General features: G+C 41.5%; 1 protein-coding gene across 1 annotated transcript in view; it reads left to right on the forward strand.

The window, feature by feature from the left end:
* cog6 (component of oligomeric golgi complex 6) overlaps positions 1-9,275 on the forward strand; it is a 116,455-nt gene extending 107,180 nt beyond the window's left edge. Inside the window, exons 18-19 of the mRNA XM_060826792.1 lie at positions 5,789-5,868; positions 8,375-9,275. Of these exons, the coding sequence (XP_060682775.1) occupies positions 5,789-5,868; positions 8,375-8,522 (228 nt within the window). The 3' untranslated portion in view covers positions 8,523-9,275. The remainder of the gene's footprint in view (positions 1-5,788; positions 5,869-8,374) is intronic.
* Positions 9,276-12,549: the final 3,274 nt, after the last annotated feature.

The raw sequence follows: 12,549 nt of genomic DNA on the forward strand, positions 1-12,549 counted from the left end.
TTTACTTGAAGATTGCTCACAGAGGGTTGATGCACAACATAACATTCCATACTTTGATAATGTATTGATGACATGTGAAAACACTGTAGCGTGAAGAATGCATGGAACAAGAAAAGATTGTTCATCAAGCCTATCCCTTCAACGAGAAAAATATAATCTTTGCAAATCTTCTGTTCTTCCTTTCCTGTTTAATTTTCCATGCAAAGTTCTGCAGAATTTCTCTGTGGTTCCAAAGGTAAGGAAGTGAAGCTCCAGAATATTCAACCGTATTTCAACCCTGATCAATTGCTTTTCACAGTCACCCCACTTTCTTCAGCTCTTCTGCAGTAACACAGTTCAAGAACTCTATTTGGTGGAAATAATTTAAAAAAATAACTTTCAGACTTAAACATACTTGAAACTAAAGTCAAGTTCATCCTGATGGGACATAGTACCAATGACATTTGTATTCTATGGCGCAGAGTGACTACTCTATTTTCTTGTCAAGATTTCAAAACACAGTGAAACCATGTTTAACTTCAGTTGTGTTTCTTATTATTGAGCAGCAATAAATATTATTAATGGTTTTCTTATCAGTTATGGAATTTAATAGTTTGAATTGTGAATCTGTGCAATTCACTGCACCAGAGTGTGATGGATGCCAGCAATGAGCAGATTCGAGAAACATAAGAACAGGAGTAGGCCATTCAGCCCCTCGAGCTTGTTTCACCATTCAGTGAGATCGGGTCTGATTGTCTTTGGCCTTTAATAACTTTGACAAAAAATTATCTATTTCAGATTTAAAAGGAGGAGTTGGACAAATATGTTTTTAATTAGAAACAGGTTGAAGGGTTATGGAGAACTGACGGGAAAGTGAATTTGAGGCTGAAATGAGATAAAAAAAAAGGTGGCACTGGAAAAGCACAGCCAGTCAGGCAGCATCCAAGGAGTTGATGTTTCAAACATAAGCTAGTCTCTCCTGCTTCTCGGCCGCTGCCTGACCTGCTGTGCTTTTCCAGCACCACACTACTTGACTCACAGCACGCACTCTCCAGCATTTGCAGTCCTCACATTCTCCTCGCTGAAATTAGATCAGTCATGAAATACATCTCTTTGTGCTATTACTTACTGCTATTATTTACTGCTAAAGCAAAGTAGATGACTGTGGGAGTGGATGAGGGGGATGATAACTTTGTAGATGACACAAAGATAGGCCAGGTGGTTAACAGCGAGGAAGAAGGTCTTAGGTTACAGGAGGATACAAATGGATTAGCCAAATGAGCAGATCAGTGGCAGATGAAATTTAACCTTGGAAACTGTGAACTGATGAGCATTGGAAGAAGAAGAAGAAACAAGACAAGGGAGTACTCAATGAATAGCAGAACACTAGGAAGCTCAGAGGAACAGAGCGATCTCGTGGTGTTTGTCCACAAGTTCCTAAGTGTGGCACGGCAGGTTAGTTAAGACAACATACGGGACACTTGCCTATATTTTTCAAAGCGTAGATTATAAGAGCAGGGTGTTTATGTTGAAGCTGTGTGGGACATTGTTTGGCCACAGCTGAAATCTGTGTGCAGTTCTAGTCTGTGCGCTTTAAGGAGAATGTGATTTCACAGAGGGGGTTTAGAGGAAATTCACCAGGATTTTGCCTAGGATGTAGTACTTTAGCTATGAAGAGAGGCTGAATACTCTCAAGTTGTTTTTCTTTGGAGCAGAAAAGGTTGAGCGGTGATCTGATAGAAATGTATAGGATTATGAGGATCGTGGATAGGATGAATAGAAAGCTGTTGTTCCCCCTAGTCAAACAGTCATTAACATGGGCATATAACCTTAAGGTGAAAGACAGGAGGTTTAGAGAGAAGTTGAGCAAAACACAGTGTGATGGGGGTCTGGAATGCACTACCTGGGAGCTTACTTGACGTAGGTAATCTCACAGCCTTTGAAAACTACTTGGATGACAAAATGTCATTACATTCAAAGCTAGGGAGCTGGTGCTGGAAAGTGGGATTATCGTAGTGTAATGTAGCTTTGGCAGTACAGAGCCAAAGGAAAAGGACCTCTTTTATGATTTGGTCTTTCTAGTCACATAATTTGTTTTTGGGATAGCATTGAGAGAAATATACATTGCTCAAACTTCAATGGAGTTATTTGAGTAGTGCAATGGAAGTTTTCATATCCACCTGAGTTGGGTTTTTAGTTTAACATCTCACCTGAAGGAAGGTATCTCTGAAGGTGCAGCACTCTCTCAGCATTATTCTGAACTGCTCATCTTGTGTATGATGTTGCCTTTTGAATTCAATCTTTGACTTGAAGTCAAGAGCCCAACTGCTGAGATAAGGTGCAATGACTCAGTGTAGCATCATCAGAGAAACAATATGACACATAGTGAACAATGACCACGTCATGCATATTTTTCACCATATTAACTGTAGTTTTGAAACCTTACAAATAAAATATATTGTGGGGATACAATTGGAATTTTGATCCTGCATCTGACTAACATTTGAACAAAAATGTGTTCAGGAGCAATGGTAAAGATACAATTTGTTGACTTGCCAGTTGGTCCTGTGAGGTACTTGGAAATATCATTGTGCAATATTTGTATAAGAACATGTCTCCAAATATATACAGAAACAGCTAGCTTCCTTTTCATTTAATAAATCACCTAGTGATGTGGTAACCAAAGCAGATACATCTTATTCTCATATGGACTAGTTCTTTTCTAACCCAAAATGAACCTTTTTGTAATTTCCTGAAAGTGGCTCAGCTATAATGTAGTCCCCATCCAAAAACAAACTACAGGAAAGCCAACAAAAAGAATGAAAAGAGAATAATCATGTGATCCAGGTCACTCTATCTGTGTTATGACTAAAGTGTGCTTCCTTTGTGCTTTATAATGGCAACAAATGTTCCTGTAACACAAATCATTATCCGTCAATCCCATGCAGTTAAATGCACAAAAAACAATGTTCATGCACCAAATTTTATGTAAAACACGATCTTAGTATTTATAAAGTCAAATATTTTTGTTTTAAGATGAGCAAAGAATGTTTTTATTCTTCTTTTGATCAAAAAGTTAACTAGATCTTGCTGAGTGCACAAGAAGCACTTGTCTAGTCATTGTGGACAGGAAATGGCTTCAGGAACTGTGTTGTGCCATATGAGGCCATTTCCTTCCTTGCGTCTCTGCTGGAATTCCAGCATATCAACACGAAAACACTGAAGGGAAATCTGAGTTAAATAAGGTCATTAATTCTTTTTGTGTTTGTGTAACAAGGTTACTATTTTGCTTGTAGCTGTTGAATGGATTATGTTGTCTCTTTAATCTGTTATCAAATTTGTGAATATCCATGAATTTTCTCATGAAGATTTGGCTTACTTAATATGCATGAATTCACATATTGCACTAGATGACACAGGGTTCAGAACCTTTTATTGCATTTTTTGGGACCTGTTTTTTAAACCCAGAATGAGCCTGGTGTTATACAGAACTACTGAAACAAAGCTGACACAAGATCACACAGACCCTGCTTGAGGTGCCCAAACTTCCATTCCCAACTCGGCCTTGCCATGTTTCTCTTTACTTGACCTTCCAATTCTGAAAAGCAATAAAGGTCTGAGCTGGAATTCTTTTTAGTATTGACACCATCTTCATTATTTCTCCTTAAATGCTATATTTGTTGCAATTTAACTTGAGAGTTGCCCAATGGTTCATTGACTAATACTTTCCATTAATAGATGCTGTACTATGACTTCAAAATCTAACAGTATATACAGAAGCCTAGCTACTCCAAAACCGAGGCCAAGGGCATGGTTGTATTTTCCAAATGAGCATCTATCTCTGTAACGTTTGGCTCTGATCTTGAAAGAATATGCTCATTACGTCCTCATGTGCCCAGATACGATCTCTGGGACACTCGCACCAACCAATCCCATTGCAGTGTAGCTGAACACTTTAACTCCCCCTCCCTCTCCGCCAAGGACATGCAGGTTCTGGGCCTCCTTCATTGGAATAAAAACAATCCAATTTACCTAACACTCCTAACAACACTGTGAATTTGAAGAGAAGGCAATGATCAAAAATATGATAGGGCTGTCAAACTGTAATCAGAGGGATTGGAATGTGGTATAATCGGAGTGGGGTATAGCTGTATAAATAATGTGGCTGCAATAACAGGTCAGATGGTTGAACTCCTGCAGTGAGTAACTTATCTCAAGATTGCCCTGGATGAATGCAGTTCCAACAACACTTAAGAAGCTTGACAACCATCCAGGACAAAGCAGCCAAACTGTTTAGCACGACATCCACAAACATTCACTCCGACTATCCTGGCGCCCAGTAGCAGCAGTGTGTATCGTCTACAAGACACACTGTAGAAATTCAGTAAAACTGCTTAGATAACACCTAGGAAATGCACAACCATTCCATCTTGGAGGACAAGGACAGCAAATACATGGGACACCACTACCTGCAAGTTCCCCTCTAAGCTGCTCACCATCCTGACTTGGAAATATAGTACCATCCCTTTACTGTCATTGGACCAAAATCCTGGAACTCCCTTCCTAACAGCATTTTAGGTTAAAAAATCTCACAATACCAGATTATAGTCCACCAGGTTCATTTGGAAACACTAGCTTTTGGAGGTAGTTGTGGAGGAGTTCATCAGGTAGTTGTGGAGAATAAGCTTATGATTTGATGAAGGAGCAGTGGTCCAAAAGCAAGTGCTTCCAAATAGACCTGTTGGACTATAATCTGGTGTTGTGTAATTTTTAACTTTGTACATCCCAGTCCAATACCGGCACCTCCAAATCATGAGCATTTTAGGTGTACCTGTACCAAATCGACTGGGTTAGTCAAGGCAGCTCACCATCACCTTCTCAAGGGCAATTAATGATGGGCAATAAATGTTGGCCTTGCCAAGGAAGCCCACATTCTCTGAATGAATTTAAAGAAAGGCCTACAGGAGAATATTTGAGGCCTCCAGAGATTTGGAAGATGGAGCAAGTGTTTTGAAGATATGTTTTCAGAAAACCTTCAATTGTCTCTCTCTCTCTCTCTCCCCCTCTCTCTCTCTCCCCCCTCCCCTCCTGCCCTTAGAGGTCTCACATTAAATAATTTTGATTATTCTCTAGCCTTCTGCAAAGCACTAGAAACAATTTACTACTATGCAAATCCATGATCAGAAACTATTGCAACAACTACTGTAGGAAATTATGACATTTCCCATGGTAGGTCACATGATTACTCTTGTGAGTTTGTGGTTCGCGTGTAAGAATGACAACACAGAGGAGATTTACACTTCCAGGATTTGAGCTGTACCTGAGCTGCAGTACCCTGGTACTGATATTGAAGGCTGAAACAAAATGTGTTAATTTTCTACTACCTTCACCACGGTTCGTAGTCTCCTCCTGTGGTTCAATGTTCTGTCGAGAAAGGGGTGGCATGATGGTAATATCACTGGACATTTACCACCCTGACCTGGCCTACATGTGAGTCATACCCGCCCTGTGGACAATTAGGAATGAGTAACAAATGCTGGCCAGACTAGTGATGCCCACATCCCGTCAATGGTTTAAAAAAATGTGCCAATGATGACGCAACCTAATTACCAACAAATAGAATGCTCCTTCATAGTTTTTTTTGCATTAGTTCCAATGAGCTGAAGTGAATAACGTATTTCCACAAATCCTGCTAATTTAAAAAATATCAATTCCTTAGTTATTGTCAATCTTCAGTAGTTTAACATAGGAAAAATAGTACACCCTTTTGAATATCTATCTAATTGAATTGAATGTGTGTGTTTTCTAGGTCCAGTTTGATCGCTATCTGGCCTCTCCTGATAGTCTATTAATGCCACAACTGAATTTCATTTTAAGTGGAACACTAAAGTGAGTATATGTGAAAGATTGGGAGTAGGTCTTTTTCTAAAATGTATTAATGCATTTGGTGATGATTTTCAGCCCTTTTTGTGGGAATAAAAATATAAAGGCCAAATGGGAAACAGTCTGTTGATTCTGTTATGATGTAGCTAAGATAAATAAAAGGATCAATGCTGCAAATATAAATTAAAGGTAGAACATAATGGAAATGCATGACAGGCCAACCAGAATCTGAAAGGTAAAAACAATGACTGCAGATGCTGGAAGCCAGATTCTGGATTAGTGGTGCTGGAAGAGCACAGCAGTTCAGGCAGCATTCGAGGAGCAGTAAAATCGACGTTTTGGGCAAAAGCCCTTCATCAGGAATAAAGGCAGTGAGCCTGAAGGGTGGAGAGATAAGCTAGAGGAGGGTGGGGGTGGGGAGAAAGTAGTATAGAGTACAATAGGTGAGTGGGGGAGGGGCTGAAGGTGATAGGTCAGGGAGGAGTTTGGAGTGGATACGTGGAAAAGACGATAGTCAGGTAGGACAAGTCATGGGGACAGTGCTGAGCTTTGGAACTGGGGTGAGGTAGGGAAATGAGGAAACTGTTGAAGTCCACATTGATGCCCTGGGGTTGAAGTGTTCCGAGGCAGAAGATGAGGCGTTCTTCCACCGAGGCGACTGGTGGTGAGGGAGTGGCGGTGAAGAAGGCCCAGGACCTCCATGTCATTGGCAGAGTGGGAGGGGGAGTTGAAATGTTGGGCCATGGGGCGGTGTGGTTGATTGGTGCGGGTGTCCCAAGCGCTCTACTAGGAGGCATCCAGTCTCCCCAATGTAGAGGAGACCGCATTGGGAGTAATGGATACAATAAATGACATTGGTGGATGTGCAGGTAAAACTTTGGTGAATGTGGAAGGGCCTTGGATAGAGGTGAGGGAGGAGGTGTAGGCGCAGGTTTTGCAATTCCTGCGGTGGCAGGGGAAGGTGCCAGGATGAGAGGATGGGTTGTCGGAGGGAGCGTGGACCTGACCAGGTAGTCATGGAGGGAACGGTCTTTGCGGAGGGTGGAAAGGGGTGGGGAGGGAAATATATCCCGGGTGGTGGGGTCTGTTTGGAGGTGGTGGAAATGTCGGTGGATGATTTGGTTTATGCGAAGGTTGGTAGGGTGGAAGGTGAGCGCCAGGGGCATTCTGTCCTTGTTACGGTTGGAGGGGTGGGGTCTGAGGGCGGAGGTGTTGGATGTGGACGAGATGTGTTGGAGGGCATCTTTAATCATGTGGGAAGGGAAATTGCGGTCTCTAAAGAAGGAGGCCATCTGGTGTGTTCTGTGGTGGAACTGGTTCTCCTGGGAGCAGATACAGCGGAGGAATTGGGAATACGGGATGGCATTTTTGCAGGAGGTAGGGTGGGAAGAGGTGTAATCCAGGTAGCTGTCGGAGTCGGTGGGTTTGTAAAAATTTGTCAGTGTCAAGTCGGTTGTCATTAACGGAGGTGGAGAGGTCCAGGAAGGGGAGGGAGGTGCCAAAGATGGTCCAGGTAAATTTAAGGTCAGGGTGGAATGTGTTGGTGAAGTTGATGAATTGCTCAACCTGCTCTCAGGAGCACAAGGTGACGCCAACGCAGTCATCAATGTAGCGGAGGAAGAGGTGGGGAGTGGTGCCAGTGTAATTACGGAAGCTCGACTGGTCTACGTAGCCAACAAAGAGACAGGCATAGCTGGGGCCCATATGTGTGCCCATGGCTACCCCTTTGGTCTGGAGGAAGTGGGAGGATTCGAAGGAGAAATTGTTACGGGTGAGGACCAGTTCGGCCAAACAAATAAGAGTATCGGTGGAAGGGTACTGTTGGGGACGTCAGAAGAGGAAGAAACAGAGGGTTTGGAGACCCTGATCATGGTGGATGGAGGTGTAGAGGGATTGTATATCCATGGTGAAGATGAGGCGTTGGGGGCCAGGGAAACTGAAGTCTTGGAGGAGGTGGAGGGCATGGGTGGTGTCTCGAAAGTATGTGGAGAGTTCCTGGAATGGGGGGGTAGGACAGTGTCGAGGTAGTTAGAGATGAGTTCAGTGGGGTAGGAGCATGTTGAGACAATGGGTCGACCAGGGTGGTCAGGCTTGTGGATCTTGGGAAGGAGGTAGAACCGGGCAGTGCAGGGTTCCCGGACTATGAGGTTGGAAGCTGTGGGTAGGAGATCTCCTGAGGTGATGAGGTTCTGTATGGTCTGGGAGATGATTGTTTGGTGATGGGGGGGATGGGGTCATGGTTGAGGGGGCAGTAGGAAGAGGTGTCCTCGAGTTGGTGTTTGGCTTCAGTGCGCCAGACTAAAATCTGAATGTGAACAATAGGGAATTGATTTGGATGGGCTTTAGAATTGTCAGATTCTACCCATGAACTATACTTCGGCTCAGTTATTGAAATCAATCCTCCAAAAGCAAAGGTATTAGAGGATTACAAAGTTGCTGGTCCAGTTGAACATGTCCTTTATTCATGCTCATATTTTTATGTTTTCTTGACAATTTTAGTTCTAATTTGCAGGGAAAAAATTTTCAAGCGATCCACAGAACTAGTGTGTGGTGCCTACAGCAACATCTATACAGCAGTGATAAATCCAACCAATGAGTACAAAGAACCAGCAACAATCCTGCAACGATCTCCACAGCAAGTGCAGACATTGCTATCCTAACTAATTCCAAGAGGACTAGTTCATGCCAATGTCTCCACATCACGTTTTGCTTTCCCTTGATAATCTGTCAAACTCCGCTTTAGAGTTGTGAGCATATTTCCTTTAATGTATCCAACTAATATTAATGTCACAAAACCAGCTTTGTTTCATAGCAAGGAGGCAAGGGATTTAATCTTGATCTGATTATCAAAAATATGTGTGTTCAGAGGGGAAGGTTTTTCTGATTACTGTGCAATGGTGCAATTTATACTAAAGATGGAATGCACCATTTTCTTACCATTATGTAGATACTGTATGAGTGGAAGTTTTCATATCTGTAATATCAAGTGTGATATTTTCAACCCTAAACTATTAAATGTATAGTCTGTACTCACTGTTCAATTCAGTTTTATATGAATAGGGAGCTGTTTATATTTCAATGAAATAGAGGAGGCATCATTGATTAAAAGGGGAGGGATGGCTGTTTGCAAACTCATTTGCATGTACAGTATAACAAATATGGTAAACACAAGGAAATCGGCAGAGAACATCATTTTCCACCAGAAACAAAAGTCATCCTTTACGTGCAAATGATTTGGACAGTTTGTAAATAATACGCACTACATAAATGCTCTATTTAAAATTGTGTTAGAAAGGGGACAAAAAACGTGAAGCAAAAGGTTAGTTCGGTGTTTGTGTTCATCGTTTGAAATTACATAATTATTTTGTCTGTAATAAATTCAAATACAGTTTGTCTGTAATAAACTGGTACAGTTTATGCAAAATGTTTTGCCTTAAAATTTTGATTAAGCAAATAAATTTGGTGTTTCTTTCATCAAGTTTATCGACAACATCACACATTAGTTTAAAGGACATTTTGTTTATATTATTGAATTATTTCAGAATAAACTACATACACTGTAGATTGGATGTCAAAATTTGTAACTTAATTTCTAACTGTCTTATACAATAATGCAATACAGCACAGGAACAGGGCCATCAGCCCACCAGGTATGCGCCAATTCCTAATCCTTATTTAGACCTGCTACTTGTTGCCCATATGCGGTTTCTATCCCTCTGTTTGCCTCCCATTTATGTGCTTCTCAAGATATGCCTTAAAAGTTGCTAACATGCCTGCTTCCACCAGTTCCAATGGCATTGTGTTCCAGACACCTACCATCCTCTGTGTGAAAAATGTTCCCTCACTTCTCACCTATACTTTCCACCTCTCACCTTGAACCTGAGTCCTCTTGTAGTTGATCTTTCCACCCTGGGGGAGAAAAACAGACTGCCCACCCTATTTATGCCCCTCATAAGTTTGTAGATCTCTATCAGGTCACCCCTCAGCTTCCATTTTTCAAGTGAAAGCAGTCTGAGTTTATCCAACCTCTCCTTGTAACTAAAGCCCTCCAGAACAGGCAACATCCTGGTAAACCTTCTTTGTATCCTGTCCAAAGCATTGATGTCCTTCTGGTAGTGTGATAACCAGAACTGCATACAATTCCAAATGTGGCTTTACTAAAGTTTTGTACAGCTGTAATATAATTTGCCAACTTTTATATTCAGTACCCCAGCTGATGAAGGCGAGCGTGTTGTATGCCTTCTTGATCAAGTTATCCACCTGTGTTGTCACTGAAGGATCTGTAGACCTGTATGCCCAGATCTCTCTGTACATCAATACTCCTAAGGATTCTGTCACTTATTGTATAATTTGATCTTCCAGAATGCATCACCTCACATTTGTCCAGGTTAAACTCCATCTGCTGTTTCTGTGCCCATATTTGCAATCTATCTATAACCTTCTGCATCCTTTGACAGTCCTCATTTATCTGTAACACCACCAGTTTTGGTGTCGTCTGCAAGCTTACTAATCAGACTATCTACATTTTCCTCCAGATCATTTCTTTGTATATTACAAACAACAAATGTCCCTGTGGAACACCACGAGTTACTGATCTCCATTCCAAAAAGCACCCTTGCACTGCTATTCTCAATCTTCTATGACCAAGCCAGTTTTGTATCCATCTAGCCAGCTCACCCCAGATCCCATGTGACGCTTCTTCCATACCAGCCTACCATGAGGTACCTTATCAATTGCCTTACTAAAGTCCATGTAGACAACATCCACCAACCTTTCCTCATCAGTCATTGTTGTCACCTCCTCAATACACTCAAATCAAGTTGGTGAGACATAACCTTCTTCTCACAAACCCATACTGCCTATCACTAACAAGTCCATTTACTTCCAAATATGAATAAATCCTGACTCTCAGTATCTTCTCCAATAGCTTCTGCACCACTGACATCAGGATTACCGGCCTGAAATTACCTGAATTATCTCTGTTTGCCTTCTTAAACAATGGAACAACATTGGCCATTCTCCAGTCCTCTGGAGCCTCACCTGCGGCCAAAGCGGGTGTAAAGACATCTGTTAAGGCCCCAGCTATTTCCACCCTTATCTCCTGCAGAATCCTGGAATAGATTCCACAGAATCCTCGATGGATCCCATCTGGCTTTGGGGACTTGTCTACCTTAATACATTTCAACAAACTTTCACTTCCTCCTTCATTATGTTGACCTACTCACACATCTTTCACTAACCTTGAATCTCTGAATATCTCTGTCTTTGGTGAATACTGATGTAAAGTACTTACAAATTCCCAGCTCGGCGAACACCCGATCTACAATTCTTCTCCCAAACTTTGAACTTATTAAGGATCTGATCCATTTCCTCTGGCTTCACACATAACCGCCCTCCTTTGTCCTTGAAAGGGCCTATTCTTTTCCAGACTACGTCTTGCTCCTAATATACGTATAACATATTTTGGAATTCTCCCTAAACCTGCTGGTTAAGAACATTTCACAGTTCCTGTTACCCTCCTAGCTCCCCTTTTGAGCTCCTCCCTACTTTCTCTATATTCTTCAAGGACTTTGTTTTTAGTTGCCTCAAACTTAGGTATGTTTCCTTTTTTTTAACTTAACTGATAATTTCTCTTGTCATCCAAATTCCCGAATACTGCCATTCCTGTCCTTCATTTTCACAGGAACATGGCTGTCCTGCACTCAAATCAATTGGTCTTTAAAATAATCCCACATGTCAGATGTGGATTTACCCTCAAACAGCTGCTGTCAATTCACATTGTCCAATTTTTTTGCCTAATTCAATTTTAATTGGCCTTGCCCCAATCTAGCACCTTCGTTCAAGGTCCACTTTTGTCCTTATCCATAAGCATCCAAAAACTTACAGAATTGTCACTATTCCCAAGTGCTCCCCCGTTGAAACTTCGATCACCTGGATGGGCTCATCTTCCAATACCCGGACAATTATGGCCCCTTCCCTCATTGGACTATCGCCAAACTGTTTCAAAAAAAGCCGCCTGGGCACACCTAATAAATTGCTCCCCATCTGAACTCCTGGAACTAAGATACTTTCTTCAAGAAAGTGAAAGAAAAAGATGGAATGGTGTGTGTGGGGTGTGTGTTTGGTGATGGGCGATGAGTGTGAGATTTGTGGAGAAGGTCAATTTGGGAAAGTGCAAATATAAAAGAGAAATGGAAAAGCTATTTGACCCTTCTGATTCATCCAGACAAAATGCTAGTATTTGCATAGTTGAAAATCACTCAACACCAGGTTATCATCCACCGGGTTTATTTGGAAGCACTAGCGAACCACCTGATGAAGGAGTGGTGCTCCAAAAGCTAGTGCTTCCAAATAAACCTGTTGGACTATAACCTGGTGTTGTGTGATCCTTCGCTTTGTGCACCCCAGTCCAACAGCGGCATCTCCAAATCAGTATTTGCATAGATGGTAATTAATAGTGTTGCTGCAAACTTGCTTGCGAGAGATGGAAATCAAAAATAGTTCTTCAAAAGCGTTCTCAAAAGTAGCTGTTAATTACCACTGCTAACTTCCATGTTATGAAAAATGTATTTAAAAAGAAACTGAAAGAAAACCTAATACTATTTTCACTAATGTCTTTATTGACCTGAGATTTCTACTTTCATGGGCAGTTTAGAATTTTTAAGTTATAATTTTACTTTTTTAAGC

Source organism: Hemiscyllium ocellatum, chromosome 6 (assembly GCF_020745735.1).
Source record: "Hemiscyllium ocellatum isolate sHemOce1 chromosome 6, sHemOce1.pat.X.cur, whole genome shotgun sequence".
NCBI classification, from domain to species: domain Eukaryota; kingdom Metazoa; phylum Chordata; class Chondrichthyes; order Orectolobiformes; family Hemiscylliidae; genus Hemiscyllium; species Hemiscyllium ocellatum.